The sequence below is a fragment of the Diadema antillarum genome, unplaced genomic scaffold (assembly GCF_040938485.1).
Source record: "Diadema antillarum isolate AM-2024a unplaced genomic scaffold, OU_Dant_1.0 seq00001615_RagTag, whole genome shotgun sequence".
In the NCBI taxonomy this organism is placed as follows: Eukaryota; Metazoa; Echinodermata; class Echinoidea; order Diadematoida; family Diadematidae; genus Diadema; species Diadema antillarum.
Genome location: NW_027272327.1, coordinates 186,081 through 204,950, shown reverse-complemented (window position 1 = coordinate 204,950; position 18,870 = coordinate 186,081). Strand labels below are relative to the sequence as shown.

The 18,870-nt window shown below is 38.8% G+C and overlaps 1 protein-coding gene across 1 annotated transcript in view; it reads left to right on the top strand.

The window, feature by feature from the left end:
* LOC139711133 (uncharacterized) overlaps positions 1-18,870 on the top strand; it is a 157,956-nt gene that overhangs the window by 113,034 nt on the left and 26,052 nt on the right. Inside the window, exon 5 of the mRNA XM_071623053.1 lies at positions 15,553-15,695. Coding sequence (XP_071479154.1) covers positions 15,553-15,695 — 143 coding nt within the window. The remainder of the gene's footprint in view (positions 1-15,552; positions 15,696-18,870) is intronic.

Below are 18,870 nucleotides of genomic sequence, written 5' to 3'. Positions count from 1 at the left end.
CTCAATGGGAATGAGGAAATTGCGTCGACTTAACTGATATTCTAATTCCACACCTACAGTGAAACCCCATTATAACAAGTTTGTTTATAACGAGAAACCGCTTACAACGAGGATATCACGTCGGTCCCACTGTCCTTTGTGTGCAAACCTATAGCAGATTCCGCTTTTAATGAGGACATTTTTGGTGCATCATGATAAAGAAAAACATAAGCAATCGGATCGGATACAGTGAGGTTCCTTTTTTTAGACCTGCCGCTTTCAGACGTGGGACAAACGAAACATTGAAAACTGAGTGCATACCATCCATTTAGTATTCTCTTTTCTTGTTTGCTAGTCCTGTAGCATACTGTAAAAGTGGATATTTTCGCGCGACTAATTTTTCGCGCTCGGCTGGGTAAGAAGAGTTTCGCGTGTTTTTAACTCCGTGGAATCACGACATCACGCACAGGAACATATGGCAAAAAAAAATATTTGTGTGCTTTTATTTTCGTGCTAGTTTCTGGTTGCGCGAAATGCGCGAAAATTTCAACACCGCGAAAATGTCCACTTTTACAGTAAGTGACTTTGCTGTCATAAGGACTAGTTTCCATTTAACATATTTAGTGTGTGCTGCCAAAACCTTTTTTAGCCTGCGTGGCAGCAGTGAACAGTTTGAAGTGCTTACTCTATTGTCTTCAGTGTTGGCAAAATTAAAAACAAGTGAAATTTATCTTACCACCTGAGGGCAAAAAAAAAAAAATTACTTGCACAAAGATTACAACTTGCACAGTAGTACAAGGCCATAATGAGAAGCACACCAGCTCAGTTTCAAGCTTTCTCATTGCGTATTGCCACCAGTAAACTACAGCTGGAACTTTACTTCCGTGCCGCATTAAAGCGAAGCATTACACTTGAGCAGTGTAGACAAGTCCGTTCTACTTGCATTCTTTCCCCTTTGCCATATCGGTGGCCGGGGGGTCACTGTCGTGCTTAGTGGTCTCTCGCCTGTCTGCCGGCAAAATGAAACAGTCGGCGCCACAGGTCAGCAAATACACCACAGCAAACACTCTGCCATGTGCTACTGCTCTGGTCTGTCCTAGCTGCTCAAACAACCACCACTTCTTCTGCATCATCTTTCTCTCCCTTTTCTTTTTTCCCCATCTCTATTGGTGCCTCTTCTCTCCCCCCCCCCCCACCCCATCATCTCCAAACTTCAGTGGGATCTATTGGTCAAGTAAGCAAATTAGCACATGATCCATATATGAGACCTAAATCTTCCGATGTGGTGGGGGGGGGGGGTGAAGATATGCTCTTCACAATTTTCTCTGCACAGTGTTTGCACAACATATTTTAGGAAAGGGGATATAATTTAGGAAGGCTGGAAAGCCAAGAAGAGAAAGAAAATGAGAGAGGGAGAGGAGGGGGTAAGGAAATCAGATTATGGTTCATTAATTTCTCAATCTTTTAGTATTATGTTGCCACAATATCCCTGGTGACTTTTCAGATTTTCCACATTGAATGAGTGGCAGGGTGGCATCAATGCAGTGGAAAGTGTATGGAAATACAGGTAGATCCCGTTCACTTGTGTTTGTCAGCATATCATCTCATGTGATCTTATCACCCAATCACTTCTATGTACTTCAGTCTGATTGCATTATAGGCCAGGGAATTATCTTGCATCTCTGATTTAAGGATTTGTCGTCATAATTTATCTTCACTTCATGGGGCTATCTCACCAGTTTTAGGAGTTGATTTCAGGCCTCTCTCCCTTATGTCTATAAATTTTCTTTAAAGATTCTACATTGAATCTGAGCAGTAAAAGGTCAAAGACAAGATGGGTACCAGTTTCATGAAATGTGGATTGTTTCTTTTGTTTCTTTTCGTGGGATGATGAGAGGATAATCGTTTGAAAGTCCTACCCTTTACATAAGTATTCTTAGAATTAGCTAACAAGTTTCCATTAGATTACCAATCTTATTCATATTCTTCACATCCTACATTGACTTAAAAATGATGTTCAAATGTTTGTTGAGGATAGAGTGAAAGGGTCAGTGGTTCTGGAAGAAGTATGGGGCTTGCTTTCATTCAGCTTTAATGACAAAATTCCTATAGTGGAATAACAATTATTGATATATAACTTCTGCCCACCGGTATAAACAAAATGCCACTTGCTAGGAGAAGAAATAGAAGAAGAAGAAAATGTCCAACTGCTCTGATACCAAAACTGCGTACAGTAGTCGTTCTGTCCTGCCCATCTCCCATGTTTGTCTTGGAAATGGATCTACCCACATACGATGTAGAAGGCCACCTGTATGTTGTATTCATCCACTTAGCTTGTCTGCTAGGTGTCACATGACGGCCACCACACCGTCCGTCTTTGGGGCGATGTAAACACCATTCTCCGTATGGTGTACGCCGTGGCTTGGCTGGCTGGTTGGCCACCCACAGATGTTTTCGCGCTCCGGCGTCCTGGCCGATATTTTGATTCACACTCATCTTGTGACATGCGACACCTCGGCCAATGGAGAGGTTTCCGCGAAATGAGTATGAACTTCGCATCAGCATCAATAACAGCCGCATGCTTATCAAAGGGGTGCATCAATTTTTGCTCTGCAAAGATGCAGTGTGTTCCTTTCTCATTTACAGATAAATACAAGGCAAACACACATACACATGCTCACACACTTGCACATAAAGCTGACTCATGTATATGTATACACACGCAAAGATACACACACATACCAGGGGCGAATCCAGGAATGCTGTAAAGGGGGGGGGGGGGGGGCGCAACTGGTGCCACTTCCGGTTTCATTTCATTTTTTTCTTTTTATTTCTTTTGTTTTTAATGAAAAATAAAAGGGGGGGGGGCGTGCGCCGGTTGCGCTCCCCTCTGGATCCGCCACTGCATACACTTGCACACGCATGCAGATGTAGTCAGTTACATTTATTAACACACACATGAGAGGTAAAGTAAAATGTGCACCCAATTTACAGCAGACCACCATGCTTACAAACACAATCACTTATAGCTCATTGTTACTTCACCTATAGTAAATCAGGTGTGTAATAGATTCAAAGCAATGGAAGAAAAAATAGCAGTGATAATTTGTGCATGATCTTCACAGACACAGACACGACACAGACACACACACGCGCACACACACACACATACACATACACACACACACATACATGATCTCCAAGGCCATGTGATGTACAATATTTGCTGGAATGGAATTAGGCAAGCCTAAAGAATCATTTTATTCATACTGTATAGATTGATATTAATCTGTCGGTCAGTGCAGGGTGGGAATGATCACGATATTAGACATATGTCTTATATACAGGTACACACTAATGCGACCACCATGTATTGACCCGTTGAAGACTAGTCCCGGGTATACTTGGGCAGGTGTCTATGAAAAATGCATTTTATATCAATATCAGATCATCCTCAATGGGTTAATGGGGTGCACTCTTTTTTTTTTCCACCTTATGATAAATTTCCTACTTGACCCACTACCACACTGACATGTCGGATATGAAATATTCTTCTTCTTTTTTTAAATGTGATAATCTGTTCATTTTCCACTTCTGCATACTGATGGAAGTCTTAAGTATGAAATATGAAATAATTATTACCAAATCTACTGCCATTGGTTTTGATACAGACACTGATGATATGATGAAGCCACACAGTAATCAATGTGTATTTTGGGTGATTTCAATTTCAATTACATCTATTTACTTGCATTTTGTGTGAATATATAAAGCTGCAGTAGCTACTGACAGCTTTTACTTCATTTGATTAGAAGCCCTTCTATCTTATTAGTGTATGGGGTGTATGCCGTCGAAGGAATAGTTGCGTTACCATGACTAACAATGCACTAATCAGTGTATTCTTATGTGTGCGTACTTCTAAGCTGTGCCCCGGCCACCTGTTGCCTCTCTGACACAGGCCCGGTATTCAGAACTAAACTAATAGTGTGATTGAACAGATGTGATTGTCAAATGGTATCCATGGCAACATGTTCACTTTACAAGACAGGCCTGAATGGTGAAGAGAGGCAGCCATATCTTGAGAGCGAATGGTGTTGACAAGCGCTAATATACTGTAATGCTCAGTTAGTGTATGTGGTGTCAGTGATAGCAACAGTGTGTATATGGAATTGCAGATGTGTCACCTTGAAACACAAATTGTAGCACTCAAACACAGGATTTTTAATTAATTGTCTGTGGCATGGAGACAAGCTATTATCGATCAAAGGAAGTAGCTCCAGCCTACTGGATATTGATTGATAAAGATATAAGTCATATAAAAGATAATAAAATAAACCTTTATAAAAAAAAAAGAACTCTGAAGATTTTCATTGCTGGAGTAATTCAGTGTAGTCCAAATCCCAGAATTAAGGGTCTTTTTCAGAGTGTAATAATGAGCAAAACTTTGGTCTTTTAATGCAACCGAAAGAAGGAATCATGGATAAAATGATATAATCAATATATATGCAAAAACGTAATATCTTTATTTTCATGGAAAATCTGCGTATGTCTCAAGAATTTTGTTCCCTCTCCAGAGAATGCATACAACAGAAGGAACCGACTAGTACGTTGTACTTACAAGCAATGCTTTTGGTTGGTTCTGTTACATTTCACACTCCTGTTTGTTATGGACCTACCGTAAGCTTTGGTTCTTTCCTTTCTCATTAAATGTGACCCTGCACCTCAAAACAAAGAAAAAGTCGCCAGACATGAATTTTTAGTTAAGACCATATTCTGAAAAAGCAGACTTTAAGCTTTAAAATGATGTATAACTCAAATCACCTAACTGACCTAACTAAATATTGGAAAGAAAGCACAAACTCAGGAAAAGTGTGAACTGAGAAAAGAGGCTCTGAAGTACAGTGTCTATTCAAGCGCTTAATCTTTACCAAACCGTGCTGGCTGTGCAATGAATGGGACAAAAAACAGGAAGTAAACCACCAGAGTAACAACAATGAAGGGATTATCAGATTAAACTGAAATTAAGCATGCCTCATTAACACATTCTGTCCATAATTAATACCAACTTTCAAAGCAGTAGCACTATCTTTTCAAAAGTTATTAGAGTTGAAAGTGAAGAGTGTGGACAAGGTTTTTCAGAAATGAAAAAGGGATTCTAAAGACACACCTAATCAGACTATTCTACCAAAAATGTTCGAGATAAACTGCTAAAAAAAAAACACACTCTCCTGCCCGTTTTATGATACCAAATTTTAGCATAATGTAAAAGAAGACCCACTCTTTCAGAAAATATGAAAAAGTCAAGTTCGACTAGGTTGACCCATTTCATTTATTTTCAGTCCTCACGCAAAATCAGTGTGTGCGACTTTATGTTCGTTTTGAGGTGCACGGTCACAAGTAGCCTTGTGTTATCTATTTGCTTGTATGCCCTTGCATTTGCTTTTGCAACTGGTATCTATGTTTTGAATTGCATTTTCATGATTTTGTCCATTGATATGTAGAATAGGTGTTGTTGTGAAATATGAAAAATGAACTACAATTGAACATTCAAATATATATATATTTTTTTTTAAATTTCCAGCCAGTAAAATTGTGAAGTAGCTTGCACAAATGCTTTAGCAAATGCTGTTATGATGTCATTTGTCTTCTGAACAGATTATGGAATTTAGTTTGGATCACTTGAAAAGGATTCAACTCTTATCTGATGTAAACTTTTGAGAATTGGACAAAAACACATGAAAATATCAAAGCATGAGACTGATTCCCACAATATGAAATAATATCCATGGTTTACCTACTATTAATTCAAATAGCAGTCAGAAATTGCACTCTTGTTTTTGGATATTTTTGAAATCAAAGTATTTGTAAACTACATTATCTACTAAATAAGAATAATATTGAAACCGTACCTTGATTGGCTGTGAATGCCATAATTAGGGAGACTTAATATGTACATTAACCATGTCATGATCAGCTGTGGTGTTGACCAAGAGGAGGCAATTTCTGACTCGTCACTTTAATGTGAATATAACCACTTTCAGGCTTTCTATATAATGAGAAGTGGCTACACCAAATGCCAGGCTTTCTTCTTGAATTGCCATTTTGTTGTTTCAGCTGGGCACATGCCGGCAGAGTACATGCGCTTTTGCTCACCAAATTGGCAACAAAATAGTCGCTGGGGGTATCAATCACATTTGCCTTAACTCGTACTGTGCATTGTTCGCTGATTGACACATCTGAGAGCTGCCTGTCTTTTGGCTGCTCCACACAAGTGACCTTAGAGTAATCGTCAGTAAGTAGGAAATTATGTAATCACCTCCAAAGTAATCATCAGTAAATGGGGAATTATGAAATCACCTGAAAGTAATCATCAGTAAGTGGGGAATATTTAATGACCTTACAGTATTCGCGTGTGTAAGTGGGGGATTACGTAATCCTCTGCATGCACTCATATCATTTGATATTGGCATCTGCGCGGGGAAGTTATATCATCTTTGATACCTGAGTGAGTTGTCCAATACTCAGTGCAGTCAGTTTTGTGGGATGTTTTAGCCTTAAGGCTGATAAAGTAGCTTGGTCAGTTACTGCCAAGTACATATTAAGTACAGGCATGGTGAAATTCCACAGTGCATGTACTTAACCTCAAATGCACATTCTCTTACCTACATCGTAATATAAAATGATATAAAATTTGATGTTGGCTGATGTCTTTAGGTCTAGCCCTTTGCTTCCAAGATTAGGCTGTTTGATGCCTAAGAAACCCCACACGAAATGAAGAATTTCAGCCGAATTCAAGTGAACGAAAGAGACTTTAATTTGACAAGTTTTAATGTTGAGTCTGGTAAAGTAATGTATTGAGTTGGTAGGTAATTCCTGGATGTGCAGATTGGGGCAAGGTAGGAGATTTAGTTGACGAGAAGGAGACTGGAGAGTAGATTCTAAAGACAATCTGTTTTAAACGTAAAACAGTACCCATATGACGCAGAAACTGTTGATCTTTGCTCTAAAATGGAGACCTGTATATGGGTAAGAAATATGTGAAATAATGCTGTCATAACACAATTTCATCTTGATATCAACGAAATTGTGAAATATTAGCCACCCAGGGAAATATTACCCCAAACGGCAAATCGTGTCAGCCAGACAAGTTTCTTGCTAGCAAATTTTCAAATGGTGGAAGATGAATTTTGAGCCCTAGAACTTTGTCTTGCCTTTTATACACATTCATCTTGACCGGTATGTATTTAGGTATGTATGTATGTAAGTAAGTATGTATATGCGTACCTTACATATCAATTACCCAGTACGGCCATACCACTTGGGGGGGGGGGGGGCATTCTGTTTTTATCCCCTCATAACAAAACTGATCAAAAGCCCTAGCACTCTAGAACTTGTCACAGTAAAGTGACATTATAATATCTCATAGAAATATGAAATTAACTTTGCATGGACATTCAGACTTGAACAAAAGACTGACCTCTATGAGGCAATACAGGAAATTGGCAATTAGGTGGTGCCCTTCCAATGCACATGAGTAATTTTTTTTTTCAAACGAATCTATGATGATTAATGATATGCAACATAACCTGACAAGGCTAATAAGAGATTGAATTATGTTATTTCTGTGCCATTTATCATGCAGTTCCATGCCTAAATGAAAAAAAAAAGAAGATCTGATAAAAAACAGTCATCAATAGCAATGCCTTCAAAAGTCAACATGCAAATAAACAATTCAGGTGCCATGCACAACCCCCAACCCCCCCCCCCAAAAAAAAAGGACAAGGAAAATAAGCACCTGAGACTAGACTGAACTTCAGTTTACTTTGGTCTCACATCTCCTCTTATGATCACAATATTTGAGTAATTTCATAATGTTGCTCAAGGATAATGTCTGTTGAGTTCAATATAGTCTGGGCCATTTAGCTGGTAGGGGTCAATGCGAGTGCTTAAACTCGACGTGATAAACTTGAGCATACAGCGCTAAATGTCAAATGGAAACCTATTCTTCTGAGGTGTATGTGCTAGCTTTGCTTTTCTCCGTCTCTTTTTTTCCCCTCTCTTTTACCGGATCTTGTTGAGATTATCAGACAAAACCGAGCTGTTGATGCTTCTCTAGTGGCTTGTGTATGGGTAAACAAACGCCCCTCTCCTCCGCGGTTCTCCCTGATTGATTTATTCTAATCTGATCATCCACCCATGTAGCGAAGGTCGTGTCTGGGGACGGAGCTTAGTGGTAGATACTTCAATGTCTCCGATTATATTGTCTTGGCGGAGCTTGAATGTCACGGCGGGGGTGACTCAAATGCTCAAATGCGACTTAAAGAAGAATTGCCAAAAAGAATCACCATCATAATGGCACACTACCCTTATGGCCATTCTTGGTCTCATGTTGCTATCTGAATATTTGATTTCTCCTTTAAAATCATGCTCTGTAAAGAGGTGTCTGTCCAGTACTTTAGACTTTAGTCTTCTGAATATTCACCACTATGTGAAATTAGCACCATGGCTTCTTCTGTAACTCAAACAGAAACTCATGATTTTCTATGGCAAAGTCAACATGTTCCGTCAGCAGTCTACTCAATTAGATGAACATGTTGGCCTGAAGAAAGAACAAGTTTGAGTACTTTTAGCTTTTTGAGGTTTATTTAGAATTGTTTCTGCTAAGAACTGCTTAAAAACCTTTCTGTTGGGAGCCACATTATCACTTGGCTAATGCTCGCTGAGAAGATAAAGAGAGAAAAGTGTTCATGCTCTTCGTTTCTCAGAGTATTAATTTGTGCTGTTACAATGTATATGAGATGTTGCTTGTCTGATGTGAACATGTTTGACAAGAAATACTGGAGAAACAGTTATTCTAGTCTCATTACACATATTGTATATATAGTGCTGAATCAGAACAGTTTATCAAAGGAAATTGAAAATGTGTTTCCTAACCATCTTTATTGGATTAACTATCGTCACTTTATCACATAACATCGTTGTTCCCTTTCCTAATGTTTTATTGGGTGTACCTTGTCATTTGCTCTTAATCTCAGTCTAAATGTCACCAGCTATTATCCCTTCTTTATTACTCCATTTTGTCATGTTCATGTGCCACTTTATGCTTGAAAGAATATCCCCTTAAATTAATTTCCATGATGGGAAAAGTGGAGGGGATGAGACAAAAGAATCGCAGGCTGTTGCTTTTAATCAGAGAGAGTAAGTGATGTGGTAATTTGTTAAAAGCACGCACACGCAAAATACTGAATTCAAGTATGTTTGGTGTCAATTTTATACTGGCCCTTTTCAAGTCATTCTGGATAGATAACTAGTTATTGATTGTGAAGCTTAAAAAGATTGTGATCGGGATGCAGTACCAGTGCCATCATAGCTTGCCCCACAAACCTACCAACGTGGATGACGTTCTGAAAGTAGGAGGACATCAGCCACTTTGAGTCATCATCTTAAAGGCATAATTACCACTTGCAGATGAAATAAAAACCCAGTATTAGTGCTTCAAAATAGTTTTAAAATGTGAGTTAGAGATAGAAACAGCCAATGGGAAAATTGGAGCCAGTATAATGGATGTTAAGTATTGTTAAATGTACAAAATGTGAACAATAGTTACAATAAAAATGTTTCCAGACTAAACCGTCTACAGTTATGGTTTATTAAGTAAAATCGTGATATCTCCTTATATTTTAGGCTTTATTGCAAAAATGTTATATGGTAGGATGTTTTTTTCACACAACTGACCTACACATGTGCATCAAATGTGATATTTTAAAATTTTTTTAAATCACTGCTTCCATAAGGTAAACAGGACCTTTAACCCGTTGAGGACGGACTGATTTTGCTTCAACATGCATTTCCCATAGACACCTGCCCGAATATACTTGGGACTCATCCTCAACGGGTTAAAGGCAGGATATCTCATCAGTGAATTTACTATCTAGAGTGTCTTGGAAAGGATTTTCAGTATTGGCAGCTGCAAAATGGCATTTCATCATTTAAAACCTTTAATTTAAGGCAACATGGCATTTTGATTTCCGGCTTTTATGTTAATACAGAAACATATAAACTATGGATCAATGTGATATCTTGATCTTGAATGCTGCAACATGCAGAAAAAAATCACCACCATAAATTCATGCATTTCATCAAGAACATGCTGGTGTTATGTGCAACAAATTGCAACAAATTGGTAAATGTGGAAGAGCTTATGTGGGGAAACAAAAGAATGCCACTAATGCTTTGCAATGTATAAGTATTGGTGATGTGAACAAAACAATAAACAACTAACCCAAATCAGTCACAAACTATGAAATCAGTGCGGGGGGGGGGGGGGGGGGGGGGGGGGGGGGGGGGAATGAGTATCAATGACTGCATAGAATTTGTGTTTATCTAACACATTACTGACACCATTTGATCAATTTAGTTTGAAAATTATGTCCCCCTGAATGCTTACAGATGGAGGGATTTCTCCAGAGGCCAACTATTTCACTCAATCATTCAAATTAAGTAGAGTGTTATTCCATGGTCAATTTGATTATGGCTGATTCATTCAATTGAAATAATGCATCCTCTGCAATGAACCAAATTGTTTGTACTCATAATCCCTCCACACCATATTAGTGGTGAGAGATAAGAGTGTTCAAGCGGTCTTTCTGTCAGTTTGTCCATACTGGCATGCTAATATAGGGTAAGCTTTGAACCCTTTACGTAAGTATGAAAGTTTGCCAACTATTGCTTTTCATTTTTTTTTCTTGAAGCTGTCATTTGCTAAATGTACAGAGCACATCACAGCTAGATACGCAATTCATTCTCTCAGGAGATGATTTGAAGATTACGTCTTATGAAGATATGAACATAATGTCTGTGTGTGTTTGTGTTTGTGTTTGTGTGTGTAAATCTCTTGTGAATATAATTTTGATATTCTTGAACGAAATTCAAATAAAGAATACTAAAAGATAGAGAGAGAGTGTATGTATGTGTGTGTGTGCGTGTGTTGGTGAGTAATTCTCAAGTTTGACTGCCTCACTTCAGGAATACAATTTAGGTGCTTTCAAAATAGCAAAATATCCTTGTTGGAATGTTCTTTTTCAGAAAATAATCATTAGAGTGTGTGCAGGCATGCAAATGTTGTGTGTGTGAGCGTTGAGTTGAGTATGAGAGAGATATCGGCACATGTTGTTTGTGTCAGCAATTGTAGGAAGAATTTTTGCTGAGCTAAAGAGCTTCAGAGGATATTGCTCGCCAGTAGAAACCTTGCAACCCAGCTATGAAATTAGAAGCATGACAGTTGGAATCCTCGTTCCCATCAATCAACCAATTTGATGATAATATTTCTCCAGTGCCCCATTCAAGGATGTAGGGCTTATTCCACAAGGGAGGAGGGAGGGAGGGAGAGGGGCCGAGGGTGAATGTTCTGCACAGAGGTAAGAATTGAATCAGCGATAGCAGCTGAACCATTTTAGAATTCAGACATGCTTAATGTCCGTCTGTTGCCGCTACTCACAGTTCGTGCTCAGTTCGGGATTCATTTGAGTATCTCCGGCATTTCTAAAGTCTTCCTTTCCTATTTTGAGACATACACCAGTTTTCAAATCATGTTCATTTGCATATATGCATGTTACACATTAGAAGATGAATGTGAGTGTGGCGATATTGATTGACATGGGAGTGTATTGTTTATTCCCTCGCAGAAAGTGAAGTAGAAAATCCACTTCTTCTAACTTTAATCACCTATCTCTTCAACATTTGCCATTCTGATGTCAGTCAGAATCAACCCCGGCAGTTACAATGTTGTAAATGGATAGGTAAGTAAAGCTCACTTGTAGATAAAGTGTTCAATACCAAACATACACTTTGCCGTTATCACACCTTTAAACAGAGTAAAATTTAAGTTATTGCAAGTCTAGTCTAAGCATGAAGTTTGATTTGGGTGGGGGGGAGGGGAGACCTGGAAATAAAAACGGCAAATGAAGAGAGCAAGGTGATCCATGTGAACAAGTACAAGTGATTTTCTCTCATACTTTGTAATGCGTCGGTCGTCCCTGGCACCGTCAAGTCTCGTACTAGATGGCGACAGGGAGAATTACACCTTTAGCATTCTCCGTTCTCGCTAACACTCTTATCGGCGCGTGTCGGTAAATTTGTCGGGCTGCCCTCTCGAGCAAAAGCAAACGAACAAGTCATTACTGAATAGCGGTCCGCATCTGTATGATCTGTGTTTGTACAAGAGTTGTCAGGTGGTTGGGAAGAAGCTAGCTGGCTTGTGAGAACCTTATGTGATAGGTAAAAAAAAGAAGAAAAGGACATAAGATCCCTTGTGAATGGTGGTGATGGGGAATGGAATAGGTGCATAGCATGCACATGCACACCAATGTTTTCTGCCGGATTAACCCATATCCAATGTAGATGTGGGTACTAGACAAAGCCTTGGGGGATTTTTAGAATCTGGCGGGGAATGGGTTAAAAAAGCACATCCTTTTGAATGCTAACTGGAATGCATACAGATGGGGAAAGAGAAGAGAAGAGAAGAAGCTTACTTGTAACTCCATGTGGATGCAGATGTAAGATAAGGCACACCCAGATAAACTCTATGTGGATATAAACAAAATATATACCACACCCTGTTTCCATGGAGATGGCATGAATGTAACACGGGGCAGTGATGTTGAGAGTGATTAGGCCAGTGCTACACTGACATTTTTTTTTTCCTTTTTATTTTTTTTTTTGCTTGTTAGGACTGTTGGTCACAGGTGCAGGCCATGCGAGACACTTGTGGTAAAATGTATACTGTTAAAGACAACTGGCTACAAGATCATTAGGATATTTATTCTCCTATGCCCCCTTCCCTGTGAAGCTGGGCAAGTTTTAGTGAGTTTTCTTGGATATCCTTTTGGTGAGAATTCCTTCTTGCTCTTTTTCTGATAAACTTCCTTCCATTGAAAATCAAATGGAACTATGAGACACTCATAAAACACTCAGTAAAACTTCACCAAAAAAAAATTACTGTCTGGATTCCTTTCCATTCTACAAGATTTTTATTTATTTTTTTCTGCAGCAGCAGTTCTGCCGATGACTTCAGTCAGGCTTAACAGCTTTTCAATTGAGACGTCATTCATCCTTTCCCAGGTGTGCTTCTTAGCTCAAAAAGTGAGCCGCAAGCATCACATGTACAAATAACTAGTACATGCACATGCCTGGTATGACTAAATGCAAATTGCAAGTTTCATACCTCAATCAATTTTTCCCATCCATACTTTTCCTGTTGCCGTAGAAACAATGTCGCCAATCAATAATTCAAGCTCTTTAAAACTGACATTCCATGATGCATCTGAAATTGAGAAGATTGAATGGCTGTTCAGAGGCAAAACCTCTATACAGGATTGAAAATTTAGCCAATTATAATGATGAATGTGTGATTATAGGTAGTTTTACTTAGCCATTATGATGATAGGAATAAACAGGCTTTATCATCTCCTGTGGAAAAAAAAACACCACACATTCATAATTGGATGCATCCCATGATTACCTGTACATGTTGTCCAGCGCTTCAGCATGCACCACTGCATTTAACTTCCTATTAAAATTACACATGGCCCTGAGCGTCTTTCGGGGAATCATTTCTTTGTCTTTTTTTGGTTTTGCTGTCATCATAAAAATGGTTGAATGCTTTTCATGGAACGTCATCAACTTTGTTTTAGAGATGAGTGGTGACATTCATCAAAGTTTAAAAGTTTTTTTTTTCTGCAGACAAGAGCTCTTCCTGCTTTTTAATTGTTAGGGGTGCAACAGGTGAAAATAAAAGATATAATAGGAGAGGTGTGAAGAGTCTATGTTTTTCCATTAAACCATTCTGCGTAACTGAACCCACGTGCTTATCTTTCGATGGGCGGGTTTCCACTCTTTGCATTCACGCTCGATATTTACTCACTCCCTGTGGAATAAGATGTCGCCCACAGACACTGGTTTCATCTTCCATCGGAAAATTGTCCATGCGCGATGTGCCCAAGTAAAATATGAACTGAGATCGAGATTGTAACCACACCCCGACGTTATTAGGAAATTGTCGGTCCTGTGTTTATCTTCGCTTTGTGTGTGTGTGTGTCCAAAAAGAATGGATATTGGATTGTCCGATTTTCTTTGGGCACATGAAGAAAAAAAAATAAAACAGAATCAAGTTTTTGTAACCATGACAACACTTGCCTCAAACTGATGAACCTCACTTATTTTCTTACTGTCTTTCAGGGTTTGAAATTGTCCTTCACTGTTTTAACATCTCAGCAAATATTGCTCTCCTAGTTTTGGAGAAGAAAAAAAGTAAAATGCAATTCAAAGCTGATATTCATACCATGGTATGCACTAGACAGTTTCAGTGTATAATCATCATTTTTGGTGTGTGATGTTATAGGAGACACAAAGTTGAGAAACAAAGGAACAAGTATAAACTGTGACAGAAACAGATAGATAGATAGATACATACATACATACATACATACATACATACATAGACGGATAGATAAATGAATAGATAGATAGATAAATAAATGGATAGATAGATAGACAGATAAATGGATAGATAGATAAATAAATAAATGGATAGATAGATAGAAAAATGGACAAAGAAATTAAATGTGACCCTGCACCTCAAACAAACAAAAAGTCGCCATACATGAATTTTTAGTTAACACCATATTCTGAAAGAGCAGACTTTAGGCTTTAAAATGATGTATAACTCAAATCAAATGGACTCTCCTAACCTATCTAAATATTGGAAAGAAAGCACAAACTCAGGAAAAGTGTGAGCTGAGAAAAGAGGCTCTGAAGTACAGTGTCTCTTCAAGCGCTTAATCTTAAGACCAAACCGTGCTGGCTGTGCGATGAAGGGGACAAAAAACAGGAAGTAAACCACCAGAGTAACAACAATGAAGGGATTATCAGATTAAATTGAAATTAAGCATGCCTCATTAATACATTCTGTCCATAATTAATCCCAACTTTCAAAGCAGTAGCGCTATCCTTTCAAAAGTTATTAGAGTTGAAAGTGAAGAGTGTGGACAAGGTTTTTCAGAAATGAAAAAGGGATTCTAAAGACACACCTAATCACACTATTGTACCAAAAATGTTCGAGATAAACTGCTAAAAACACACACTTTCCTGCCCGTTTTATGATACCAAATTTTAGCATAATGTAAAAGAAGACCCGCTCTTTCAGAAAATATGAAAAATTCAAGTTCGGCTAGGTTGACCCATTTCACTTATTTTCAGTCCTCACACAAAATCAGTGTGTGCGACTTTATGTTCGTTTTGAGGTGCACGGTCACAAATGGAATGACAGAGATCAAGAAAGAATAAAGGAATGTTACTGAATAAACAAAAAATCCAGATATTGAAAGTATTTATCAAGCAGTGTGTATCTTCTTGTTCTTTGTGCCAAGAAATGAGTTTTTGCAGCAGACATGAACTCTGTGTTGAAAACACCAACCAGTGATATTTTCCTATTCATGGATATGTTTTCTTTCTCTTTCTCAAGCTCGTTTCCTAACCATTACTATTCTTTCTGCTTTGCATTTGATCTCCTGACAGTTAACACGGCGAACCCCCTCTTCCAGTGCCGATTCGGTCTGCGCGTCAATGTCACGGTCAAACAGAACGACTGCCACTACCCAGTCTCGCCCGAGGGCATGGAGTGCCTGGATCACGGTGTCTGCTTGACAAACGTTGCCAAGGTAGGTGCTCGGGGGAACATCCTGGCCACTTGTTGCGTGAACTAGCACCGAGTACAATCTCCCTGTTGTGTAGTCATTCTCCATCCCAGTGGCCAGCCCAGGGCTGAAATCTGTGCCCATACAGCAGCCTTACTATTTATTCATTGATTCCTGTCAACTTTGATTGATTGATAAAAAAAAGAAAAATGGACAACTTTTCTTTGATGTTTTGCAATCATTTGTATATATCATTTTGCATGTCTTTGTTGCATCTCTTCAAGGAAGTACCGTGAAAGTTTAAATTTTCGCAGTGTGGAAATTTTTGCGCATTTCGTGTAACCAGAAGCTGTTACAAAAATAAAAGCATGCAAGCATTTTTTTTGCATGTCGTGTGTTCCATTAGTTAATAAATATCCTGCCTGATTCCTTGGATTTAAAAACACACGAAATTCATCTTACCTGGCCAAGCATGAAAAATTACTTGCGCGAAAATATCCACTTTTTCAGTATGTTGATATCTACAGAAGATGAAAATGTATCATGCATTACAGCTCCTCCTACTCAAAAGATGTGTGTACCCCTCCATACACAGAAACACACACACATGTAATCAAATGTGTGGTGTACATTGTACACATACAAAGGCACCCACATAAATGTATTGCTCTCTGAGGGAGCTATTTATCATTCAGTGTGAATCTTGTGGGATTGTGTTGTGTGTGGGTGTGTGTCTAAGTGTGTATGCTTCCTTGACTTGTACATCTGTCACCTCTGTATTACCCTAATCTGAATTTCAATCTCCAGTAAATGGTGTGAAATTTCTCTTTCCAGTAAGTATCGGTTGACATTAAGAGAAAGCCCTACATACTATAGGTTTGTTGCAATGTGCTGAACAAATATTTCTTCTTACTGTCTTAATCTTTAAAGGGCTATATAGCCTATCATGAAAATGATCTTGTGTGGGTAGTTGTAGGTAGGTGGGCCACTTCAGCAGGTTAGCGTACTGCACTTTCTGATACAAATGAGTGAAGTGAGATCTTTAACATGCGTGGGTTGTTACTCTCTCACACAAGGGACCTCCATTTAATGTCCTATCCGAGGGGCAGAGTGTTTTTGCCTCTTAGTAGAGGGGATGGTATGATTAGGCACCTACACATGACATTGGTCAGGTAGATTCGGGAATCAAACCTAGGTCCTGTGGATTTGGAGGTGGACACACTACTAACTGAGCCACATCACCCCCCTTGTTTAAACTAAAATCCTGCGAGACCCTATGCAAATTCCAGCCTGACTTTTTGAATTTCATTCGGTGCCCTACATGCCCATTTTGTGCCTGATTTCTTCATATATTTCTGGCCTTTGGTAACATTTCCTAAATGAAAAAAAAAAAGCAAAACATAACAGATTTTAGATGTGTACATCAGAAAGAGCTTATCTTGGAATAAATGTAATAAAAATCCACAGTGAAATGTAGAGTGTCACGTGAATAAGCTGTAATCAACAAAGGTATTTGTTGGCTTTGAAATACAGATTATTCGGCAAACTCTTGCCACGTTGCAGATACTCCATAAGAGTGAGTGTGCACCACTGTGTAATAAGTATCTTTGATTTCCTCAACCCATTGAGGATGAACTGATGTTGCTATAACATGCATTTCCCATAGACACCTGCCCAAATATACGTGGGACTAGTCTTTAATGGGTTTAATGCACATCACCCAAAGAGTCCTAGAGTAATTTCACATCTGTGCGTTATCACTTCTGCGCTCTTCTCACATAATTTTTGTATCCATCTGAATCATGCTCGGGGCGGGGGGGGGGGGGGGGGGGGGGGGTGGGAAGGGGGACATACAATGTAGCAAGCCTTCAAGTCTGTTCCATTCTTGCGCTGTATCTTCTTCTTCTCAACCACTTTCACTCTTTTAATAGCAGAACGCCTGCCCAAACAAAGCCATCTGGGTGAATGTCATGAAGATGACATGATGATGCTCTTTGGTATAGAGCGGGGGTGTAGAGTTTCCGAAATATCACCGCACTAGTATGTACCCCCCCCCCCCCCCTTCCCATTCCTACCTTTCTATCCATTTCTCGGTCTGTGTGTCTGGGCTTTATTTGCTGTTTTTTTTACCGTTGGTTATGTATGCATGTTTTTCCCATTGTATTTGTATGTTAATATTTCTAGCAATGTGCCAAAATCAGATGTGTAAATGATTTCTGTCTGGCTTTAACTGTTGGGTTCACAAGTTTCTGGGTTAACAGTGATATACCCCCTGTTACCCTACTAGAAGCAAAACACAATATTTTTGTTTTAATATAATGCTTCTATCACATATTTGGTCACATTTTCTCTATCTATTAAAAAACAAACACACAGGGAAAACTTGCAGATATCTCTGCTTTGTGGTTAAAAGAAAATATCCGTCCTAAGATTCAAACTTGTAAATTGTATAACATCTGTTGGTGTTAGACAAACACCAAGCACTTGTGAGAACTGTGATGGCAGCAGTGTGCATTTCTCTGCTTTGACAAGGAAAATTGTATTTTTCTCCTTGACCACATAATGGATTTCTTTGGTTATATTACAACAGCAACAACAAAAAACTCACACTAAACTTCAGTAGCGATACACGTCAGCATGGATACATCTTGCCTTCATCCTGTTCCCAAGTGTATTTTCGAGGAAGAGAGAGAAAGAGATGAGCTTTTGACCCCTGCCAGATCTTGATTTATGGGTGATTAGCCTAGAATTGATGTAGTGTGATGAGGAGACCTGAAGCAAAGAAAGCCACAGAGAAACCACTATCTCACCATGCCATCTTGCGTGGTCTCCGGAAAAAGAAAAAGAAAAAAATCCCCTGAAGGTTGCCTTTCAGCAAACAGCTTCTTTTCAGTTATCTCATTGATCCAGTTTAATTTGTATCTTTTCCATACATCCACCCACCCACCCACACACACACACACACACACACACACACACACACACACACACACACATATATATATATATACACACACACACAAAAGTGATACAGTGTATATATCATTATGTATGTGGCTTTGCATTCTTTTATAAATAACATATGGCCATGATTTGCGTAACAGTTCAAGATATAAGTTTCTCCTAGATTGGATTCCATGGTATTAAGTGAAGGTGAGAATGAAACCATTTTTGTTAGACAAACTTTTATAGATGTACA